At 45.3% G+C, this 25,481-nt stretch overlaps 1 protein-coding gene across 3 annotated transcripts in view; it reads right to left on the bottom strand.

Annotated features, from left to right (window-relative positions):
• dock6 (dedicator of cytokinesis 6) overlaps positions 1-25,481 on the bottom strand; it is a 218,519-nt gene that overhangs the window by 68,598 nt on the left and 124,440 nt on the right. For all 3 annotated transcript variants that reach the window (XR_013549428.1, XM_078429227.1, XM_078429228.1), the window contains 7 exons: positions 23,411-23,554; positions 20,932-21,063; positions 16,464-16,478; positions 11,012-11,137; positions 8,267-8,356; positions 5,828-6,064; positions 2,940-3,083 (listed from right to left, as the gene is read on the bottom strand). Coding sequence is in view for 2 of the 3 variants with exons in the window: in XM_078429227.1 (XP_078285353.1) it covers positions 2,940-3,083; positions 5,828-6,064; positions 8,267-8,356; positions 11,012-11,137; positions 16,464-16,478; positions 20,932-21,063; positions 23,411-23,554 (888 nt within the window). In the remaining variant the exon portion in view is untranslated. The remainder of the gene's footprint in view (positions 1-2,939; positions 3,084-5,827; positions 6,065-8,266; positions 8,357-11,011; positions 11,138-16,463; positions 16,479-20,931; positions 21,064-23,410; positions 23,555-25,481) is intronic.

Raw genomic sequence — 25,481 nt, 5'->3', positions numbered from 1 at the left:
TGCCGACATCGGGAGCTCCGGCAGCGGCAGCGGGTTCGCCCGCCCCGGATCGCGGGGCTTGGGGCGCGGACATTTCACCGTCCGGCGCGGCCTAAGATATGCCGCGGGATATTTCTCTGCTGGGCGAGGGCTTCAATGTCGGGAGCCACGACCGCCCCGACGTGCAGCAACAGCGGCAGCAGCGTGTTCGCCCGCCCCGGATCAGACTTATCATCGGCGGAGCCGGCCGTCTTCGGAGGCTGCGGGAGCGGCTGCGACGCGACGCGCCTTGGGCTTGGCCCGCTGTGGACCGTCCGGTGCGGCCTACAACCACAACAACCTGGCTGCGGGCGAGGACAGCGGGAGAAGGGAAAGACATTGTGGCCTTCCATCACAGTGAGGAGAGGACTGGAGGAGACTCACTGTGATGGATGTTTCTTTGATGGATGTTTCTTTTTTTTGTGTGTTTTTTGGGTTGGGTGGTTTGAGTGCCTGTTTGATGCTTTTATTGTTGGACTGTGTTTTTGGGGGTTTTGGGGTTGTGTAATTTGAATGCCTGTTTAGCGCTTTTATTGTTGGACTGTGTTTTTGGGGGTTTTGGGGTTGTGTCATTTGAATGCCTATTTAATGCTTTTATTGTTGGACTGTGTTTTGGGGGGTTTTTGGGGTTGGGTAATTTGGGTGCCTGTTTAGTGCTTTTATTGTTGGACTGTGTTTTTGGGGGGTTTTTGGGGGTGTAATTTTGATGCTTATTTAATGCTCTTGTTGTTGGACTGTGGGTGATTGAATTAACATTTTGTTCAAGATGGCCGCGCCGTTGTGTTTGGCTGCCTGCCACTGTATGTTTCTTTTTTTTTTCCTGGTCAGATGTGCAGCACTTTGGTCAACGTGGGTTGTTTTTAAATGTGCTATACAAATAAATTGACTTGACTTGACTTGACTATTGTCTATTTATGGCTGCCCCGTGTACAGTAAGAAAAATAAATGGTCTTCCACTTCCATGTATGTTAATTGGCTTGGTAAATGTAAAAATTGTCCCTAGTGGGTGTAGGATAGTGTTAATGTGCGGGAATCGCTGGTCGGCGCGGACCCGATGGGCCGAAAGGGCGTGTTTCCGCGCTGTATCTCTAAACTAAAAAAAACTAAACTTGTATTAACTGCACATGAATCAAATTCGGCCATCTCATAGTTACAGGTAGCTTTTAATTAAAGAGTTTCAGCAATTTTGAGATGGCATTTTTAATTTATACGTGAAGGGGAAGGGGAAAAGATTTAATAGGAATCTGAGGGGTAACTTTTTCACCCAAGGGTTGGTGGGTGAATGGAACGAGCTGCCAGAGGAGGTAATTGAGGCAGGGACTATGCCAACGTTTAAGAAACATTTAGACAAGAACATGGATAGGACAGGTTTGGAGGGATATAGGCCAAACGCAGGCAGGTGGGACTAGTGTAGATGGGACATATTGGGCCGAAGGGCCTGTTTCCACACTGTATGACTATGATTCTATAGCTGTGAGACCTGATATGAATTAAAAATGCAAAGTAATAAAATCATGACTAAACAAGGCTACCTTAAGAACCATTCAAGATACACACTTGCATTCTGGTATGCACATGAATGTATGTGAACATACAACAGACGTGGATGTTGAGTGAAGTAACTGGTTTATATGGGGCAAAGATCACTTGTGAAAAGGAGCCATTAATGGCACTGAGCTGATGGCAACTTCTTTCAGCTCCTTACAGCTTCAAATTTGGAAGTGGCGGCGCCTAACGGCTGCGGCTCGCTAGCAGTCTGTTCGTCTTTTTCCTTTTTTTGTTGTTGTGTGTCGGTGTTGGGATGGGGTTTTTTTTGTTTTGGTTGTGTATGTGTGGGGGGGGGGGGGGTGGTGGTGTGGGTGGGGGGGTGGGGGAAACCTTTCTCTTTTAGGTCTCTTCCGCTGGACTTAACATCGCCCGGTGCGGCTCGGCCGCAGGACTTAACAGTGCCCGGTGCGGCTTGGCCGCGGGGCCTTCCATCGCCCGGTGCGGCTCGGCCGCGGGGCCTTCCATCGCTGGTGCGGCTCGGCCGCGGGACTTAGCTGCGCAAGGCTCGGTCGCGGGGCCTTCCATCGCCCGGCTCGGCCGCGAGGCGTTTCAGCGCCCGGTACGACTCGGCCGCGGGGACTTCCATCCCCTTGCGGGGACTGTGCGGGTCGGTCGGGGACGAGCTGTCTGTCCGTGGGCGTGGGGAAGAGAGTGGAAGTTTTGTTGCCTCCATCACAGTGAGGGGGTGTTTGGAGTTTGGACGTTTGTGTTGGGGTTATGTGTCTTGTGTTCTTTTTTGTGTATGACTGCTATGTAGTTTCGTTCGGTACCTTGGTACCGAATGACAAATAAAGCTCTGAACTGTTAAAAACACATGACATCTATGTCATGCCAACAGCATGTGATCCGTGTGTATAGGCTGCCAAATAAACTAGACTTGCTCACCACTGAAAAATGCTCCATTCCTCTTACTGTTACCCACAGTGCAGGAACTGCCAGAACTTAATGAACACAGAATTATTTTTATCCAAAAAATGCTTTTATCCAAAAAATCCAAAACGCTTTATTCCAATAAGGAAAACATAAGATTTTAAGAAACATAGAACAGGCCCTTTGGTGCATGGCTAAAAGCCATCTTAAAAACGCCACGATTGTATCTGCCTCCTATACCACACCTGGCAGTGTGCTCAAAGCCCCCACCATCCTCTGTAAAAAAGAGTTGCTCTGCATATATCCATTAAAACTTACCCCTCTCACCTTATACCTGTGCCCTCCAGTGATGGACATTTCCATCTTGGGAAAAAGGTTCTGACTGTCTACCCTCTCTAGGCCTCTCATAATTTTATACACTTCTATCAAGTCTCCCCTCAACCTCTGACATTCCAGTAAAAAAATAAACGTTAATTCAAAAGGCCAGACTGCAGCCACTTTACCTGGTTAACAGTGGTTCCCACACTTCCCTGTAATACCATCTGCAACATCTTGGCATCAGCTGGATCCTGGTGTGTGGCAAAAGCCAACTCCTGAGTCTTCTTTTGCATGTCCTCAATCGCGACTTCAATTGGAATTAATATAATCTGAAAATGGGAGAAATGGGAAAAGGAAATTTATCACATCCTTTGTCCGTAAAGGCTTTACAAATAATTTCTTGCATTTGTGGCACAATGGTAAAGCTGCTGCCTTATAGCACCAGAGACGCGGGTTCGATCCTGATTACGGCTGCTGTCTATACGGAGTTTGCACGTTCTCCCTGCAACCCCGTGGGTTTTCTCCAGGTGCTCCGGTTTCCTCCCACACTCCAAATACGTACAGGTATGTAGATTAATTGGCTTTAAGAAAATGATAAATTGTCCCTAGTGTGTAGGATAGTGTTAATGTATGGGGTGATCGCTGGTCGGCGTGGTCTTGGTGGGCCAATGGGCCTGTTTCCGCACTGTATCTCCAAAGTCTCCTTGATGATAATCCATGATAATCAAGTGCAGGGTACAGACAACAGTTATCTTGATAGGTATCATGAGTGGAAGACTCAATACAAGTGCCTGTTTAGACACAAGGAGCTGTAGATGCTGGAATCGTAAGTAAAACACTGGAGTAATTTAATGAGTTAGGCAGCATCTGTGGAGGGAATGAGCAGGCGATGTTTCGGGTCAGAATCCTTTTCAGACTCGGGTGTCTGTAGAAACAAAGAGCTGCAGATGGTGGTTTCTACTAACGATAGATACAAAGTGCTGGAGTAACAGTGGTTCAGCAGCTGAAAAAGTCTTGACTTAAACCAGTATAAACCAGCATTTGTAGTTCCTTACTACACATTAATGTCCTCACCTTCACCACTGACCAGAGGCTCAGCCACATTAATAACGAATTAAGCACGAAGGTCTCGACCCAAAATGTCACCGATTCCTTTTCTCCAGAGATGCTGTGTGACCCACTGTTACTCCAGCACTTTGTGAATATCTTCAGCATTTTTTTTGTCTATGTCAGGGATTGGATATCCTGTGGCAAGTCACACAATTCATGATGCCACAGGGACTTGCCACCATCTCCAAGGAACAGCTAAGGAGTGTCTTGGAATATTCTTCACTTGTCTGCTTGAGTGCAGCTCCTGCAACTCTCAAGAAACCCAACACCCTCCTGCGCTGCCTTAGCAGCTTCGGCGTACCTGCAGTCCGTCTGTCTTTGTGTTTTTATGTTGTTTTATGGTCGTGATTGTACTGTAAATGTGATGTTGTTTTTTTGGGGTTGTGTACTATGGGGGGGCGGGGGGGGGGGAGGGGAACTGTAAATGTAAATGTAAAGTTGTCTCTTCCGAACGGAGACGCGACCTTTTGTTCTGGGTCGTGTCTCCGTTCTCGCTGCGGCTTACCATCGGCCTTGCACCGGGAGCTGGCGGCCTCCACCTGGGACTCGCCTGTGGAGACTCCGGCTGCGTGGACGTCGGAAGCTCGCAGCCCCTGCCCTGGGTGGGGGCCAACATCGGGAGCTCCGTCAGCGGCTTCGCCCGCCCCGAGTTGCGGGGCTTGGGTCGGCCCGCCGCGGACTTTTCACCGTCGGGCGCGGCCTGAAATAGGCCGCGGGATCTTCTCTGCCCGGCGGGGGCTTCAATGTCGGGAGCCCCAACGTGCAGCGGCAGCGTCTTCGCCAGACCCAGATCGCGGGGCTTGGGTCGGCCCGCTGCGGACCTTTCACCGTCCGGCACGGCCTGGAACGTGGCAACTACAACAGCCTGACCGCGGGAGAAGACGGCGGGGGAAGAGAAAAGACATTCTGGCCTCCCATCAGTGAGGAGGTGACTGGAGGAGACTCACTGTGATGGATGTTTCTTTTTGTTTGATTGTGTGTGTTATTGCTTATTTTTATTGCTCTTGTTGTTGGACTGTGGGTGACCTTTCATTTCACTGCACATTAATGTGTATGTGACAAATAAACTTGACTTGACTTGAAAGGCATTTCATTTGTTTGTCACCTGTTTAACCACCTACTGTTCACATTTATTCCTTCCCCCACTCGCAGAGTGGCTGCAGTGTGTACCATCTATGAAATTGTACCGTTAGCTTTATGATTTTGTGGAGTCAGTTCTCCTCGCTCATTTTAGTTAACGCGGTATCAGTGGATACAGCCGTGAACCTGGTCTAATGACTATTAAATTACACGGTTCAGGATTTTTGAAAATGAGTGCTAAAATTATAAAGCCATTTGCAATCTCTCTCAAAGATGGCAATACACAGCAAACCTACACAGGGATGTGTAGGAAGGAATTGCTGCAGATGTTGGTTTATATCGAAGATAGACACAAAATACTGAAGTAACTCAGCAGGACGGGCAGCACATCTCCAGAGAGAAAGAATGGAGGACATTTGCGGTGAGTTTCAGTTTAGTTTATTGTCACATGTGCCGAGGTACAGTGAAAAGCTTTTGTTGCGTGCTATCCAGTCAACAGAAAGACAATACACGATTACAATCGAGCTATTTACAGTGTATAGATACATGATAAGGGAATGACGTTTAGTGCAAGGTAAAGCCAGTAAAGTCCGTCCGATCTAGGTTAGTCTGACAAAGGGTCAGTCTGAAGAAGGGTCTCGACCCGAAACGTCACCCATTCCTTCTCTCCTGAGATGCTGCCTGATCTGCTGAGTTACTCCAGCATTTTGTGAATAAATGCCTTCGATTTGTACCAACATCTGCAGTTATTTTCTTACAGGATAGTCTGAGGATCACCAAAGTAGTTCAGCACAGTCTGAAGAAGGGTCTCAACCTGAAACGTCACCCATTCCTTTTCTACACAGAGCCGTAACTGAAAGCCACCTTGGAACGAAAACCTTACCTCTTCCTTGTGAATGACGTTGATCCTGGTTTTGATGTAGGGGAAGGCGTGCGAGGTGGTGAGGATGGTCTTTCGCTTGTACTGCTCGTGCAGGTCACCGTGAGCGCGGCCGTCCAACGTGAAGGGCGTGCAGTACATGAAGCAGCGCAAGTTGTAGTTCTTGTCAAAGTAAGTGATGCGGTCTTTCAACTCGTAGGTGTCGAAGAACGGCTCCACATAGGTGATCTGGATATATGCCTGGAGAGAAACACGAACACTTCCTAATGGTTACCAGCTTTGCCAGTTCAAACAATAGACAATAGATGCAGGAGTAGGCCATTCGGCCCTTCGAGCCAGCACCGCCATTCAATGTGATCATGGCTGATCATTCTCAATCAGTACCCCGTTCCTGCCTTCTCCCCATACCCCCCTGACTCCGCTATCCTTACGATGACGAAGGAATCATAACATTGTGAAATGTTGACAATCCTCCAGATCAGCATCATCCCATATTCCCCCGTCACATTCTTCCTCTCTCCATCTTTGTTCCTGTCAGTAGCTCTGGTAGTGAATGCTAGAACCTCTCCACATTCTTCTCCCCTATTTCCCAAAACTCCTGTATCTATATTCGATGATTCAACGATTCAATTCAATGATACTTTATTGAGAGGGTTTGCTGATGAATTTCATTGTCTGTAACTCATTTTAACCTGGCCCACAGCTAACAATGGCTTTTTTCCTATATCATTGTTACTTTATTGCATATCTTTCATTCATTTCATCTATATGTCTATATCACCGTCAATATCTCTCGTTTCCCTTTCCCTTGACTCTCAGTCTGAAGAAGGGTCTCTCGATCCAAACGTCACCTATTCCTTTTCTCCAGAGATGCTGTCTGACCCGCTGTGTTACTCCAGCTTTTTGTGTCATACTTTATTGTCATATGTACCTAAGTACAGTGAAATGCTTTGTTGTGCATCCAACCCAGTAAAATCACACAGCAGACCCCAGCTAGGCAGTACCCAAGTGTCGCCAGGTTTTGGCACCAAAAACGCTCACCAAACATTCCTATTTACTGTCTCCCCCACCCCTGGGTCCCTCATCGTTCTTGGTGCCCCCCCCACCTCATTTTCGGTGCCACCTCCCTACTGAGTCCCCCTTCATTCTTAGTAGCCCCTTACCAGGTCCCCCTTATATGATACACTTTACAGCTCGACAACTACTTTCTCCTGTCCCTTCATTTATAAGCACAGAGCAGGAGCAGGCGGAGGTGCGGAAGGTCAACCGGTCCTTGAAGACTACTGCCATTTATCAATATGACGGCTATGTTCTCGCACTGAACCCATATCCCGCAATTCTCTTAACACCCAGAAATCCAACAATCTTGGTTATTAATGAACTCAACGATTGAGCCTCCACAGTCTTCAGGGGTAGAAAATTCCAAAGATTCTTCTGCTGAATTAAGAAATTTCTCCTCACCTCAGTTTGAAACAGACTACCCCCTACTTTGACTCTCGCTTCGAGATTCCTCAGACAAGGAAACCATTTTTCCTGCATCTAGCCTGTGAAGTCCTGTAAGAGTGTTTTAATTATTCTGATCTCTAGAGAATACAGGACTAGTCTACTCAATCTTTTCTCATATGTAAACCTGCTTTCCTAGCACTAGTCTAGGGTATCTTTTCTTCACTTGCTCTATGGTTAGGATACATTTTTCAGGATAGGGAGACTAAAACTGTACACCATAACTCCAGTTGTGGTCTCATTATGATTGCAGTCAGATTTCCACAAGTTTCTGTATTCAAATCCTCATGCCAAATATTTCTTGTCAATTTTCTTCTGAACCGTAGAAACAAAGAACTGCAGATGCTGGTTAATACACAAAAGGACACAAGTGCTGGAGTAACACAGCAGGCCAGGCAGCATCTCTGGAGAACATGGAAAGGTGACGTTTTGGGTTTAAGGGTCTTGACCCGAAACATCACCTAAAACATTCTCAACTGCACCATCTGAGTTTTAACTGCTCAAATGCTGTGTACTAGGCTTACAGAGTCATACCCCACTGAAAGGGGCCCTTTGGCTTACCATACCAGACAGACCATTTTACCTAAGATAGACACAAAATGCTGGAGTAACTCAGCAGGACAGGCAGCATCTCTGGAGAGAAGGAATGGACGACATTTCGGGTCAAGGCCCGACCTGAAACGTCACCCATTCCTTCGCTCCAGAGATGCTGCCTGTCCTGCTAAGTTACTCCAGCATTTTGAGTGTATCTTCAGTTTAAACCAGCATCTGCAGTTCCTTCCTACACATCCTGACCATTTTGTCTATGTACGCCAGTCCCATTTGTCCGCATTCTTCTACACTTTGCCTCTTCACGGCATGGAAGGATGTTGGACTGAGTTAAATACATGAGCAGCAAATTAATTGTTCACATTTCCACAGCCAATAATTTGCTCTTACCTTGTTGGGGTCCAGTTTGCCTTTGTCGACTGGATTGGAATCTTTGATAATCTCAGCAGCCTCTTCCCCGAACCGGTCTCGGTAGAACTCCTGTCACAACAAGAACGAGAATGCAATATAGAACCCATTTTACCACAGCACCAGTAATGCAAGGCAGAAATCTTGTTAAATCATAGAAACATAGAAAATAGGTGCAGGAGTAGGCCATTCGGCCCTTCGAGCCTGCACCGCCATTCAATATGATCATGGCTGATCATCCAACTCAGTATCCTGTACCTGCCTTCTCTCCATACACCCTGATCCCTTTAGCCACAAGGGCCACATCTAACTCCCTCTTAAATATAGCCAGTGAACTGGCCTCAACTACCTTCTCTGGCAGAGAATTCCACAGATTCACCACTCTTTTTGTGAAAAAAAACGTTCTCATCTCGGTCCTAAAAGACTTCCCCCTTAGCCTTAAACTGTGACCCTTTGTTCTGGAACTGTGACCCCTTGTTCTGGAACCGTGACCCCTTGTTCTGGAACTGTGACCCCTTGTTCTGGACTAATCCCATTAGCAAAACGGGGCAATTAAAAACTGCAGGCTTTGCCACTGCAGCACATAGCAGGGAAGTGCTAAATTCCAGTTCAACCACAACACCAAGCAATGCTCGCAGGTCCATCGCAACTCCATTTGCAGCAGCGCATGATATCATTTGAACCAAAGCGCTATTTTCAACCTACTATGGGGAGACAACTGTCCTCAGTCTCTCTACACTGACGGAAGCAGAGTATCGGTAGTGTGGGGGCATTCCCAGTACACACACTCTTCAATTAAATTGCAACAGTTAGAATTTTTAAAGTCTCAAGTTATAGGACTGTAAAAGAGGTAGATTTCACTTGTGCCTCACTGGAAGAATTCTCACTCCAAGTAAACGGTCACATGATTAGGCCCCACTCCAAAACATATTACATGAAAAGTAAATAGAGACCAAATGGATGCCAAATTCCCATGGTGCTAGTCTGAAGAAAAGCGAGGGAGTTTGCCCTACAATCCAGGCCAATATTTATCACTCAATCATCAGCACTTAAACATTATCTTGCTGATAACTCTGCTGTTTTATGTGCAAACCGGCTGTCATGCTTCCTATCTTACAAGCGTAACTACATTTGACAAATAATTCTTTGGCTGAACGTGTTTAAACATTAAGTTAAATAAAAATCACACAAGTTATAGATTTGCAGAAAGGGAGCAGTTTGTACCAGTACGTAAAAGTGATCCACCTAGTTCTACTGGCCCAATCTTTCCAAACAAATCTGCAAATCTTTCCTTTCAGATATTTATCCAGTTCACTTTCGAATATCATACTGGAATCTGCTTCCATTGTTACTTCTTGCAACGCATATCAGGTCAGAACGACTCGTTGTGTAAGAAAGGGTGTCAGGCGATATGGGGAGAGGGCAAGAATGGGGTTGAGAGGGATCGATCAGCCATGATTGAATGGCGGAGTAGACTTGATGCGCCGGATGGCCGAATTCTGCTCCTATAACTTATGAAAATGTTTTCCTCATATCACTTTTGATTCTTTTGCTCATCATCGTTATTCTCTCTCTCTCTTGATCCTCCACATGGATAGCTTTTCCCTATCTACTCTCTGCATCCGTGCATGTTTTTAAATATCACAATCAGATGCCCAAGTAACCTTCTTGGTTCTTTCGGAACACTGCTTCTCCAGTCAGTCCACAGAATTCAATTCCATCGTCACCAAAACCATTTCAGTAAAAGTCTTCTATACATTCTTGCAAACTTCCTGGAAACATTCCAATGGTGTACATATACCCCTAGGTCTCTTTTCTCTTGCACCCCTTAGTTTAGTTTAATTTATTGTCACGTGTACCGAGGTATATTGGAAAGCTTTTGTTGCGTGCTAACCAGTCAGCAGAAAGACAATACATGATTACAATCGAGCTGTCCGTAGTGTACAGATATATGATAAGGGGGATAACGTAAATGACGTTTAGTGCAAGATAAAGTCCGTTTAAAGAAAGTCCGAGGGTCTCCAATGAGGTAGATGGTAGCTCAGGACTGCTCTCTAGTTGTTGGTAGGGTGGTTCAGTTGCCACCCTGGGAAGAAACTGTCCCTGAATCTGGAGGTGTGCATTTTCACACTTCTATACCTCTTGCCTGATGGGAGAGGGGAGAAGAGGAAGTGCGACTCGTCCTTGATTATGCAGTTGGCCTTGCCGAGGCAGCGTGAGCTATAAATGGTCAATGGGAGGGAGGTTAGTTTGTGTTGAACAGTGTACTCTAATTTATCCCGCCTCTTCTAACTTTTCCAGTAAAATCAATCACTTTGTATTTCTCAGCACCCAGATTCAGCCAACCTGGTGCTACTTCTTACACCTATTACTATCTTCCTTACTGTTCACTACACCTCCATGTATCGCATCATTGTCAAGTTTGAGAATTGTACGTACATGTCCAAGTCTCTGAGTATAGTAATGGTGCTCGGGATTCCTGGGCAACTTTACATGGGCATAAAAAGCTGGAGTAACTCAGCAGGTCAGACAGCACCTCTGGAGAAAAGGAATAGGTGACGTTTCGGGTTGAGACCCTTCTTCAGACCTATTCCTTCTCTCCAGAGATGCTGCCTGACCCGCTGAGTTACTCCAGCTTTTTGTGCCTATCTTCGGTTTAAACCAGCATCTGCAGTTCCTACCTACACACCTGGGCAACTTTATGTAGGATTTGGCAAACCCACTCACCTCAAGTCGGTATGAAATCTCAGCCAGTTTGGTGATTGAGGGCTCCTTATAGACGAACTCTTGTTCATCCAGATCTCCAAACCTACAACCGTAGAAACCCACTCGGAAATAAGTCCCAAACATCCTCTTTGTGACCTGCGGAAATGTTTGAGGAAAGAACGTTAAGATATGTCGTAGCAATTCATGCAATCCTTCACCTAACCACTGCTCTGCTTTTATTTTGCACTGGTTAGTTAAAGATGTCAGTGGTTTTTTAAAAAAAGCAGCCATCAGTCTGAAGAAGGGTCTCGACCCTAAACGTCACCCATTCCTTCTCTCCAGAGATGCTGCCTGTTGTAAGCCGCTGAGTTACTCCAGCATTTTATGTCTAGCCTGAATGTAAGTGCAGTTATTCAAAAGCAGCCCCACAAAATGGATACAGACTGCAACTTAATGTTAACATACATTATATTTGATCAGACCTCAGACTTTCTTTGAAAGGCCATCATTACTTTTGTTTTTCCTTGTTAAAATAATCTCACCTCAGATGAATTGCATATATTAATTCTTTCACCTGGCAGGGTGCTCCTTCAGAAGGCTGCCACCTAATGCAGCAGCATGCATTTTAAAATTTCCCACACAATCATCTTAAAAGTTTTCCAAATGCTCCAACTTTGGAGCTGTGTTTGAAACGTCAGGTGTCTAATAACCAGAATGAAGTTGTCAAGTCTGAGGCCAGTCACTCGTATGACTGTGGAAAATAATTTGACACAAATAGACATAACAGCTAGGAAAGTATGATAGCCAGTAAGAGAAGCATTGGTATCTCATTTGACCAATTTAGCATACCGACTCATGACGTGGTGAGGTCAGATCATATGCTGGAAGAGTACAGAAATATTTTTACACGACTGAGCATCAATTGAGTCGAGTTAAATTGAGTTGTGGTAGAGATTGAAAGCAAAAGGTAGAAGGACACGCCATTGAAGCCCCATCACCATTATTGAACCTGGAGGGTGAGGGATAGCGAGTGGAACTGGTCAGGAACAGGGAGTTGTGAATGGCAAGGCTATAGTTTAGATTAGAGAAGCAGGATGGAAACAGGGCCCACCGAGTCCACACTGACCATCGATCACCCATTTATGCTAGGTCTATGTTGTCCCAGTTTCTCATCCACTCCCGACATACTCAGGGCTATTTACAGAGACCAATTGATCTACAAACCCGCACATTTTGGGGGGATGTGGGAGGAAACCCACGCAGTCACAGAGAGAACGTGCAAACTCCACACAGGTGGGTGGTATGGAGATGAACCGGGTCTCTGACATTATGAAGTGGTAGCTCTCCCAGCTGTGCCATTCTGCCACCTACTGGAAGTGAAACTCATCATCCAATATTATGAGGGTAGGTAGGCTTCCTTCATCCATAGTTTAGTTTGGTTTAGAGATGCAGCCCAGAAACAGGCCCTTCGGCCCACCGGGTCCACGCCGACCGGCGATCCCCGCATATTAACACTATCCTACACACACTCGGGACACTTTTTACATTTACCAAGCCAATTGACCTACATACCTGTACGTCTTTGGAAGGAGGGTGGAAAACCCATGTGGTCAAGGGGAGAACGTACAGAGAGCACCCGTCGGGATCGAACCCATGACTCCGACGCTGCACGCACTGTAAGGCAGCAACTCCACCGCTGGGCCACCGTGCCGCCAAATTGACACAACCCTATCTTTCAACACTTTAACTTTACCTGTGTGCGATCTGTAGATCCAACAGGTCAATTCAGACCTGCACCGAATCACAGCTTTGGACTCTAATTGGAGACAACTATTAATTGGCTTCATATCGCAGGACACACAAGGTAGCAGATAGATCACAGCGTGGGGTTCACTTCAAGTGATGAAAGGCTGATATTTAATACATCGGGGAGCTTCAAAATTTCTTTAATGCTACTCCATCAAAAGTAGAAACCACCTTTCCAGATCGAAGGTCAGGTAGCAAACTCTGAGAGAATTTGGAAAAGCAAAGGAATCTCTCAGAGTTGGAAGCTGAAGTACGAAGCAATTGCTAGAATGCCAGAAGCATTTATAAGTAATTGTCGGTTCATTTTATGTAATCTTGAGTGCAAATTATATCTTTAAAATCAAAATAAATTAATAATAAAATAAGGCAACTTACCACAAGGTATAACGAGAGGACAGTGTGATCGGCAGCAAGTGCAGTAAAAGAGAAAGCAGAGAGTGAGAATCATTAACTGATCGGCTAAACATCGATCACCGTTTTATGTATAGGCTACAGGAGGTCTCCTGTGACATCACGGTGATAGCTCGGCTGCATGGAAAGTCTGAGATTCATGACCAATTATACTACGAACACACATCTCATTTAAGTTCACTCTTCCCACCGCCCACCCTTAAATGTGCCTCAACATAATCCCTGCTGAATGAGCAGGTGACCAAGTCTCAACCAGGCATTCAGGCTTCACTCTGCGCCGTTGGGAAGTTAGGCCGTGCTCTTCAGAGAGATGACATTTTAAGCACAGACCAGGTTTACTTCAGGCTAGCAGCAGCAGTTTCATCGCAGTGCATGTCACTAGGAAACTCCCTGACCAAGAATACAAAGGGGAATGTTTTTTACTCAAACATTGGTGGAACACAGACCGGTTACATCACAAAGCGCAGGCATCTAGATTTGGGTCTGAAATCAGTTTTGTTCGAGTGGACATTGCAACCCCAAAGTTTAAGAGAAACGCATGCCAGGGTCCCCGGTGAGCACAATGTCTCTGCAATAACATCCTCAGACTGAAATTCAACGCAGTCACTCCCTGAACGTTTACCCTCAGCTCCTCCAATTTCTAATATTCTTGGGTTGGGGTCGTCAGAAGTGAAGGATGCTGCTTTACAAAAGCACATCTCCACCCCACAAAGGTCACTTTGTTCAGAATCATATTTAAATAAAATATAGACATACATTAATTGTCTATAAAAAGGATGGGCATGAAAATGTACAATCTAAGACTCAAAATGAGCCAAAAGATCTTCTGCAGAACATCCCTGACTGCGGAGGCCTTAAACTTCATCTGAACCATTTATCAGATGATAATTACACTCCATTGCCCTTTAAACCAGCAGTTTCTGGAGGTGGGATGAAGGTGAGTCAGCAGCTTAATAAAAGAAAGCAATGCTAAATTCTGGCATAAAACCTCCTGGTTTCCCTCACTATACTGAAAATAAAAAAACACTGCAGTTATTGAAATGTAATATAAATGAGAAATTCCTGGAAATATTCAGCAGTCAGGCTGCATCTGTGGGACGCAAATCAGAGCTAATGTTTCAGGTCAAAAAACCTTCATCGGAATTCCTCAACAAAACTGCTGCTTCCAGCAGGTCATAGTTATACAGGACGGAAACAGGCTCTTTGGCTCAGCTTACTCAAGATGGGAACCACTGCACCTGACAGCTGCAGGTTAAAGTTTTTGCAACCTAAGGGCAACGTTTTTTAATATCTTTAGTTTGTTCACATTCCCACACAGCCATAATCAAGTGACAATCTTTTTTTTAACACATCTCATACCCTGGATCAAATCTCACGGAATGTTATTTCATGGGGGTTTAAATCAATTCAGAATTTAATTGCAATTTCATCCCGTTCTTAGTCAAGTTGAATTTTTTTTCCCTCTGAAGTTTGACAACATATTTTTCGAAAGCTCAGAAAAGAGAACTCGGCAAACTGACTTCCAGGAGGACGTCTGCAGTCACATTGGCCGGTGTTCTGCAAACACGTGCATGCCTTGATGGAAGTTACTTGGTTATAATATGGCTTGTGTGCAAGAATTATGACTTGTGACCCATTGAGAAACAATCAGTCAGCAAAACAGAATGACCACGGAACTATTAGGCAATGCAATATTAGCAGCTTTCAGGCAGCCTTCTGCAAGTAGTTATTCTCTGAAGATCACAGAGTTATTATAGTTATTCTCTGAAGATCTCTTTGAATCATAGTTATTCTCTGAAGATCTCTTTGAATCCTTAATGAGAGCTCATTTTTCCAACCCCAGAAAACATGTGACTGGACAAACAAACACCTGATATTCTGCAAAACGCTTGAGAATTTCCATTATTTCTGATCCAAGCCATTCTCCCGAATCTGAGGCGTGGGACAGGGCAGCCAGCATTGGATATGCCAGTGATGTTTCCATCACAATACTACTCCCCATCAGCCTGGGTTAGCAGCGCACAAAGGACTTGCCTTTCCTCTTTCAAAGCTGCAAGTGATCTCACCTCTTTGACAAGTGACCTGAGGGATGAAATGCATAACATTCGAGGGATACCGAAATGCAGGTATATATCTGAGGCTGGGTTCAAACTCGTTCTTTTGCAGAGTTCTCCAACCCCTTCCCTTTCAGTCATTCCAAGGCTGAGTAATTTATATTCTTTTGGTCACGGTGGCGTGAGTAGGGGATATGAATATTCCAATGCACTGTACACATGCAGGAGGATCAGAGGACAGCAGCTCGAGTTCACTAAAAAGGACACAAAGTGCTGGAGTAACTCAGCGGGCAGACGGTATCCCTGGAGAACATGGATAGGTGATGTTTCGGGTCGGGACCCTTCTTCAGACTTCTTCTAAATTGTGAAGGCATACGTGAGGAGTTGAGTAGTCAATTAACATGCAGTTCATTTGGTGACTTTAAGCACATTATTAATGAAAAAAAGGAGGAAAGAAGGTATAGGTTATTTGCCTCCCATCTCAGTGGGGAATGTGAGGTCGCCGAATAAACAAGATGGATGTGCTGCCTGCACTGGTGAGGACTAGGAGGGAGTGCTGTGAGTCACATGAGAAGCATAGCAATAGTCATAGAGTCACACAGTGTGGAAACAGGCCCTTCGGCCAAACTTGCCCACACCGACTAAAATGTCCCATCTACACTGGGCCTGCATTTGGCCCCTATCCCTCTAAATCTGACCTATCCATGTACCAGTCTAATTGTTTCATAAACATTGCAATAATCCCTGCCTCAACTATTTCAACCTCTGTTGGGTAGGAACTAGGATGTGTGTGGGGGTTAGTAGGGACGGAACATCAACGATAAGTCAGTTATTAGACAAATTAAGACAACCTCCTTCAACTATAAGTGGAAGGTCCCGAGAGTTGACTTTCCACTGAATCAAACCGGAACAGTACATACGAGGAGACACACACAGAATGGAGGAAATCATTGAAAGTAGGATAAGAATAGATCCAAAAGATATAAATGAGCTTTCATTCATCCCTCCCACCCGGTCAACAGAGGGCTGCCTGAAGTGATGCTGGATATCTAACTCAGAGTTAGCTGATGAAACATTAGTGACAACGTGGGAGTAGTTCCCTGCTACAGTGTGCGCCATCTGCTCATGTGACACAGGCAGTGACATGCAAAAGCTCTATCACTGTACAAACAATGCAATCCACACCAGGTCCATGCGCCTACCTCCCAGCCAGAGCTCTGCATGTGGACAGAGAGGGGTAAGGGGAGAGGTAAGGCAAAAGAGAGACAACATTTACCAATCAATGAACGGTCAAACAGATCCAAGGCTGAACACACAGTTTCGAGCTGTACAGACCATTGCCGTGATGTTGCAATCAATGTGTTTGTTTTCAGGCGTGTGTTTTATAACATTAATCTGGCGCAGAATCTTAAATAACAGTATAGAGTGCGCTGCATATCTGAAAATGTCGCAAATCCAGCAAGCGCCTTGATAAATGAAAATCTCGGGGATCTATGCATCAGTCAGTCATGGTGACAAGGGTGCAATCAGTGACCTGGTCAGTATTGTGAGGGGTGTACAGTCAGTGCGACTGTGATGGGTTCAGCCAGTCAGCGGCTGTAAAGGGTGTCCTGTCATTTAATGATTGTGAGGGGTACGGACAGTCAGTCAGAGACTGTGAGGGGTACAGTCAGTCAGCGGCTGAGAGGGGTACACAGTCAGTCAGCAAGTGTGAGGGGTATCCTGTCATTCAGTGACTGTGAAGGGCACACAGTAAGTCAATGACTGCAATGGATACGCAGTCAGTCAGCATCACAGTACAATGTACACAGTTAAATTCACCATCACGGGTAGAGATATACGCCAGTTTATGTCACAGCAAGGATTTCAGTCAGTCAGTGTCACAGTCAGTCACTATCATATACAATCACATGAATCAACGTCACTGTGCGAGGTGCACATCAGCCAGCCTCATGAAGGGAATGCTGGAGTAACTCAGCGGGACAGGCAGCATCTCCGGAGAGAAGGAATGGGTGACGCTTTGGGTCGAGACCCTTCTTCAGACTGATGTGAGGGGAGGGGGCGGGACAAAGATAGAATGTAGTCGGAGACAGGAAGACTAGTGGGAGAACTGGGAAGGGGAGGGGATAGAGTGGTCTCGACCCGAAACATCACCCATTCCTTCTCTCCCGAGGTGCTGCCTGACCCGCTGAGTTACTCCAGCATTGTGTGTCTACCTTCGATTTAAACCAGTATCTGCAGTTTTTTTTCCTACTCATGAAGAAGGTACATGTCAGTCGACTTCATGATGAAGGGCACACGTCAGCCACTGTTAGTGACAGCATGCGTCAGTCAGCGTCATGGTCAATAGGACATGTGAAGGGATTTGATCAATATGTCTGGTGCAGGAACAAAAGGAGTGCAAGTTGCACACTCTGGTTCTGTCATACACCACCACAGCAAGGGTGCACAATACGTTCTTTTTGAGTCTCTGTACATTTGGCATTTTTCCCTTCATCAGCAGACGATGAGAGAGCCCTATCCGAGACCAATACCTGCAATGACCAAGTCAACCCATCAGATCCTTCCATCTCACCCATTCAGCCTGATGTTAAGACAAGCACATCCTTACACAGTATATCTCTATGAAACTCTAATATTTGTCTGTTTTTGATCAGAGACACAGCGTGGCAGCAGATGCTTCGGTTCACTGAATCCGTGCCGACCAGCGATCCCTGTACACTAGGGACAATTTACAATGTATACCGAATTAACCTACAAACCTGCACGGCTTTGGAGTGTGCGAGGAAACAAGAGCACCCGGGGAAAACCCATGGGGTTATGGGTAGAACGTACAAACTCTGTCTACGACTGCACCCATAGTCAGGATCAAACCCGGGTCTCTGGCGCTGTAAGGCAGCAACGTTATTTCTTCTATTCTTCCTCCTTTATTTTAATTAGTATCAATGATTTAATTAATGTTAATTGTTCATTTAAGTGACATTTTTTCACTAAATATTGACTTTTTAAAATCTGATTATAAATATCCAATCAATAGAGAATTTTGGCAAAAGTGAAATGACCTATTTTAAGAATTCTGATTGAGTATTTGGCCTCAAAGTGCTAGCTTGAGCTGGAGATAGACGCAAAGTGCTCTGGTAACTCCGCAAGTCAGGCAGCATCTGTGGAGAAAAGAAAAAGATGACATTTTAGGTCGGAATGAACTTGAGTCTGAGGAAGGGTTCCGACCAGAAACGTCACCTATTCCTTTTCTCCAGAGATGCTGCCTGACTCGCTGAGTTACCAGAGCACTTTGCGTCTATCTCCAGCTCAAGCTAGCACTTTGAGGCCAAATACTCAATCAGAATTCTTAAAATATTTTTTTTCATTAAATCTTTTAAGTGCATTGATCTATACTGTATTTTGATTTTTCAATTCAGAACAGTTTTTATGCAATACTTTAGCAGCAGCACTTCTGATTATGTTTGAGGGGTATCAAATACTACACTGGCTAGATGCTTTCACAACCTACTGGCATGGCCCACAGACCGATTACTTTTCCCTTCTTACTAATTAGCTGGAAGTCATTTGTTTACTCACGGTACTTTTACCTCACAGTGGGAGTGAGATTTATGATCTACAATGGGCAGCAACCCCATCGAGTTGGGTTAATTTTGTCAGGGTGCTTCGTGTCTGAATGGGCTAGACTATGTTTGATGGTAAAACAATGGACCAGAACATTTCCAAGCAATATTCCAATGTTGCACCCATCTCCATGGGCATTCAAGAGAGAGCTAGATAGAATGCATTCAAGAGAGAGCTGGATAGAGCTCTTAAGGATAGCGGAGTCAGGGGGTATAGGGAGAAGGCAGGAACGGGGTACTGATTGAGAATGATCAGCCATGATCACATTGAATGGCGTAGCTGACTCGAAGGGTCGAATGGCCTCCTCCTGCACCTATTGTCTATTGTCCAGATCTTCACTCAGCTGAGCTGTACTTGAATCCTACACCAACCCCACAGGAAGAGTCAATTACTATCAGCCGTGGGGTTCCTGGAATTGACTCAAAATAATGTTAAATGGAGCTCTGACTTCCATTGTTGTTTTGACAGGTCCTCTTATTGAGACTTGGGAAGCTGACGTGAGCCTGGCTTAGGCAGCAGCTAATTTAACACATGAAAGAAAGTGCGTCTGCACCACCATGTGGCATGGCTTGGGATCTACAAGCCCAGAGGAGCGGCTTTTTAAATCTGTCCACAATATTTTATTTGTGTTGCACTGCCCGACTGCCAGTGAAGGTTCAGAATGCCGCAGCAAGTTTCTGTATCTCTGGGGTTGCTGGCTTTGTCAAAACTGTGCAGTCAAATTCATTCATTTGCCTGTATCAAAATCTGTAGCTCGTCTATCTGCCCACCCTTCTCCTGAGGCAATTCCTGGGCGTCGAGAAGACTTCCTCCCTCCCTCCCCGCCGGGTTTAGTGGACTGATGATGCCGATGTGGGAAATGCAGATTTTTCCACAGATGCGGCAGAAAGTGCTAGACAGGTAGGCAGGTATTGTGAGGTGTTGCCATTTACACTGGGCATCTGTGTTTTACTAACACACGGGGTATTTACTCAAGGTGTAGGAAGGAATTGCAGATGCTGGTTTAAACCAAAGAAAGACACAAAAAGCCGGAGTAACTCAGCGGGACAGGCAGCATCTCTGAAGAAGGGTCTGGACCCGAATCGTCACCCATTGCTTCTCTCCAGAGATGCTGCCTGTCCCGCTGAGTTACTCCAGCATTTTCTGTCTATCTTAAGGTTTGAGTAAAAAATCTCCTTGTGGTTTTCCTCTAAATCCCTGGATGTTTTACTTTCTAACCTTGTGTAACTGCTTCTGGTGGCTGTGCTGGTAATGCTTGCAACTGGCGTGTTCTCCCCAATCTCTCCACTTCCCTCTTTACCCAAAATGTTTCTTAAAACCTACATAATATCTCCTAACATGGTCTGGTATAAAACTTTGTTTAGTGTCACTTCTCTAAAACAGCTTGATGCCTTATCATTTTAAAATTGCAGTTCTGGTTAAAATCCCCATGCTGAAAAATCATTAGGTGTTCAAGAAATCGTACTAATTTGACTCTCCAATGCACAGGCGAGTGCTGATTAAATATTGCGTGATTTAGGGAGAGAGATTTGGGGAGGTGCCAAAGGCATAGGTGAGGCTCTTTGTCCAATTACGTGAGAAAGTAAAGAGGGAAGCTCCACTTGCAAAGCACTTCAACCAACTCACAGCAAACACGATCCAATACGAAAGGCAGACTTTCTCCTATCTTATTTTAATGTGAACTTTGGGAAGGGCAAAGAAAGTGGAAAAAAGTAGATTGGTTGAGAACTTCTTTACTCAGAGGTAAATCTGTGGAATTCATTGCCACAGATGGTTGAGGAGGCCAAGTCATTGGGTATTTTTAAGGCGGAGATTGGCAGATACTTGATTGGTACGGGTATCAGGGGTGACGGGGAGAAGGCAGGAGAATGGGATTGAGAGGGAAAAAATAGATCAGCAATGGCTGAATGGCGGAGTGGCCTCAATGTGCAGAATGGCCTACTTCTACTCCTATGTCTCAATTTTCCAGCCCAAACCCTCACCTCTAAAAATATTCGCACACATGCCATTTCCTAAAAAGGCAGCTACCGTGAGCACGTTCAATACCTGATTAGAGATTTTGTTGAAAGCATCCTGTAGTTTTCCATGGATTGATGCCAGTTTCTTGCTATCCCGGTTGGCTTCATGAATTGGAATCAGGATCTTGTAAACTTCATTCACAGCTTCGTACATCCCAGCCTGGCGGGGATAAAAGAGAATCAGCCGTTCAGTGTTGGGACTGCGCATCAGGATAGAGATTGCTGATTTCTTTTCAACAGTGAATTCATTTGGGAGAATAAGAGCCAATGGTATTCTCATTCTTAAAAACAGCAGAAAACCAGGACAGGCAAAGATTTGTGTTGGACACAGTCCGCTAAGGTAGGTCAGCAGTATGTATCTACCTGACGGAGCTGATTGTGGACTACAGTCCGCTAAGGTAGGTCAGCAGTATGTATCTACCTGACGGAGCTGATTGTGGACTTTAGAAGGGCTCAACATCCAAGGATGTACACGCCACTGGAAATAAATGGGTCTACTGTGGATAGGGTGAGCAGCTTTAAATACCTGGGAGTCCACATCAAAGAGGATCTGACATGCACAACACACATTGCCGCACTGGTGAGTAACGCAAGGCAGCACCATTATCACCTTAGAAAGTTGAGGAAATTCAGTGTCTCTTCAATGCTTCTACTCTGGGGCTGTAGAAAACATCCTGTCCGGCAACATCACAGTCTGGTTTGGGAACAGCTCTGCCCAGGACAGGAAGGCCCTGCAGAGAGTAGTGCATTCGGCAGAACGCACCATGGGAACTACACTTGCCCCCCTGCAGGACCTATACATCAGGAGGTGCAGATCGAGAGCAAGCAAGATTATGAGGGACCCCTATCACCCCAGCAACGGACTGTTCCAGCTGCTACGGTCAGGCAAACGCCTCCGCTGTCACACTGTAAAAACGGAGAGGATGAGACGGAGTTTCTTCCCACAGGCCATCAGGACTGTTAACTATTATAACTCCAGGGACTACATTTTCTTTTCTGTATTAATTGCTGTAATTGTAATTTTTTTTGCACAATCCGCAGGCATTGCCGCTTTCATTTCACTGCACATTGTGTATGTGACAAATAAACTTGACTTGACTTGGAGTCTATGTCTGAAAAAGGGTCTCGACCTGAAATATTACCTATCCTTTTCTCCAGAGATGCTGCCTGACCCGCTGTGTTACTCCAGTGTTTTGATGTCTATATTATGTATCTACTCCATGGTTCTAGAATATGACATTCTGCCTGAAAAGAATAGTGTTACAAGGAGCACTTCCTTCACATGTTTATATATGAAGGATGTTAATATATCTTGAAAATCTAGGCTGGTAGTTTAGAAAGTACTCTATGGGGAGAAGGCTTGTAGGTTTAGAAGTAACGATGTCAATAAGTAGCTGTATCAAACAAAAGGATGTAAGATTTTCCTATTAAGGAACAATCAGATTGGGCATGAGAACAGGAGGTAGCTATGAATCAGGAAGGCTGGAAAAATCACCAAGGATGCCTGCTACACTGGCTATTCTGTTTTCTCTCTTCCACCTTCTGGGAGAAGATACAGGGTTTAAAAGCCCCAATGTACAGCCTTAAGAGCATCTTCTTCCCAACTGCTATCAGACTCCTGAACCAATCACCTCTTTTAATGGTGCAACGGTACTTTATAGTCACTTGTAAGTAGGTACAGTGTCATAGAGTTATATAAAACATACAGCACAGAAACAGGCCTTTCTGCCCGACTTGTCCATGCCAACCAAGATCCCCTATCTAAAGCTAGACCTCTTTGCCCCCCCCCATTTGGCCCAACCATTCCCATAGGTGCTGCCATGTACTCTTTACTCTTAACTCCACCTCATTCAGTTATTCGGTAATTGCATTTCAGTTTTTTTTTTGCACTACTTCAGATCTTGTTGTTCTGAATTTGTCATTGAGTCATAGAGTGATCCAGCGTAGAATCAGGTCATTCGGCCCCGCTTGCCCAAACCTGCAAACATGTCCCAGTGGCACTAGTCCCACCTGCCCAAGCTTGGTCCATATCCCTCCAAATCTGTCCTATTCATGTACCTGTCTAACTGTTTCTTAAACATTGGGAGCGTCCCTGCCTCAACAACCTCCTCTGGCAGTTCGTTTCATACACCCTCCACCATTTGTGTGAAAAAGTTACCCCTTAGATTCCTATTAAACCTTTTCCCTTTCACCTTAAACCCATGTCTTCTGGTCTTCTTGTCATTGTGTTTATGTTGTGTTTACCATTATTATATGTATACTGTTTACCTTGTATGAATCGTATGAACTATAAACTTATTGCACCTTGGCATTTAATACAATAAACTATTCTTCATCTGTTCGTATTGAGGAAAATGGGAGGAGTAAAATACCAGACGCAGGAAGAGAGATAAAGATGGATGGAGAAATTGCAAGACTCTAAGACAATGGTTCTAAGAGAAAAATAAAGTCACATTTACAGAATTAGCTTAAAATTACAAAGAAAGAGGCAAACCATATTAACGTACCATTGTCAAGGATGCTGCTGCTTGTTCTAGCAATCCAACCAGGCCAGCTTCTGTGAAATATTTCCCAGCACAAATTCCTTCTTCATCTGGAGAAAGAACGTCATCCGACACAGCCGATTCTTCAAGGACGTTTGATGATATATTCTTTATGGAGAGAGGTATGTAGAATTACAAATGCAAGTTTTTTCCGTGGCTAAATTTAAACATGTTGAAGCATCACAAAGTCACCCACCATTGTAAATGATGCATTACAGGCTGGCCTTCCTCATTCTGTTCTCTTCAGACTTAAGGTAACCTAAACTTTGATCCCAACCATTCCATTCAGCCATCCAGAACCAGGGGCCACAGTCTAAGAATAAGGGGGAGGCCATTTAAAACTGAGGTGAGAAGAAACTTTTTCACCCAGAGAGTTGTGAATTTGTGGAATTCTCTGCCTCAGAGGGCAGTGGAGGCAAATTCACTGGATGAATTTAAAAGAGAGTTAGATAGAACTGTAGGGGCTAGAGCCCCTAAGGGGTTCTACTAAGAGCACAATACTTCTCCGACCTTATCTCCAAAAACTCTCATAACTCCAAGGTCCTATTTAGCACAATTACCTCTGTCATATGTCCCGCCCCCAGTACCAGCTTAGTTGGGTCCCCTGCTAAGTGCGAAGAATTCGCTAAATTTTTCACCAGCAAAGTTGAGAACATTAGAATGAACATTTCCCCTCCCACCCGTGACCTAGCTGTCTCACTAGTCTGTTCATCTAAATTGGACTGTTTCCAACCCGTCACTCTATCCTCCCTTGCAAAGCTTGTTTCCGCTATGAAACCTGCAACCTGCCCCCTTGATCCTGCCCCCACTGCCCTTCTGAAGTATGTCATTGCAATAGCCGGTCCCAGCATCCTCTCTATTATCAACAGTTCTCTGGCCACTGGCACTGTTCCAACCTGTTTCAAGCACGCGGTGGTCCAGCCCCTACTGAAAAAACCTAACCTAGACCCAACCTTGCCTAGCAACTACAGACCCATTTCCAAACTGCCATTCCCATCAAAAGTCCTTGAAAAGGCAATTCTAAACCAATTAGTGCCCTACCTACACCAAAACACCATCCTGGAAAGTTTCCAGTCAGGTTTCAGAGCCCACCACAGCACAGTCTGCCTTGTTGAAGGTACACAACGACCTGCTTCTCGCCATCGACACCGGCGACTGTGCAATCCTGCTTCTTCTCGATCTCAGCGCAGCGTTCGATACAGTGGACCACACCATCCTTATTGACCGTTTCCGGTACGCGGTTGGCATTGATGGCACTGCCCTGAGCTGGTTCGTTTCCTACCTCAAAGATAGGAGTTTCACCATCAACATAGACAGTTATTCCTCTTCTCCAGCTAGCCTCTCCTGCGGAGTTCCACAAGGCTCCATCCTAGGCCCCATTCTCTTCTCTCTATACATGCTCCCCCTTGGCCAAATCATTCAAAGGCACGGCATTTCTTTCCACTGCTATGCCGATGACACTCAGCTTTACCTCCCCCTGAAACCCAACAACCAGTCAAATTTAAACAGCCTCTTACACTGCCTTGAGGACATAAAATGTTGGATGGCACAGAACTTCCTCCAATTAAACGAGAGCAAGTCTGAGGTCATCCTATTCGGCCCCCCCGACTCCATCAAATCGATAACAGGCAGTCTTGGAAGCCTATCCTGCCTAGTCAAACCGCATGTCAAAAACCTCGGCGTGATATTTGACTCTGCATTAAAGTTTGACAAGCAAGTCAACGCTGTGGAAAAAGCCAGCTTCTTCCAACTTCGTACCATAGCTAAAATCAAACCTTTCCTCCAATTCGACGACACTGAAAAAATCATTCACGCTTTCATTTCCTCCCGCCGAGACTACTGCAACTCCCTATACACTGGGATCAGCCAATCATCCCTGTCCCGCCTGCAACTGGTCCAAAACGCCGCAGCGAGACTCCTGATGGGTACCCGTAAAAGGGACCACATCACGCCGATTCTGGCCTCTCTCCACTGGCTCCCTGTACGGTACAGAATCAACTTCAAGCTACTCCTATTCACATATAAAGCCCTAAAT

The sequence above is a fragment of the Rhinoraja longicauda genome, chromosome 37, assembly GCF_053455715.1.
Source record: "Rhinoraja longicauda isolate Sanriku21f chromosome 37, sRhiLon1.1, whole genome shotgun sequence".
Classification (NCBI taxonomy): Eukaryota; Metazoa; Chordata; class Chondrichthyes; order Rajiformes; family Arhynchobatidae; genus Rhinoraja; species Rhinoraja longicauda.
The sequence above is the reverse complement of the archived record's forward strand: the minus strand, read 5'-3'. Positions and strand labels throughout refer to the sequence as shown.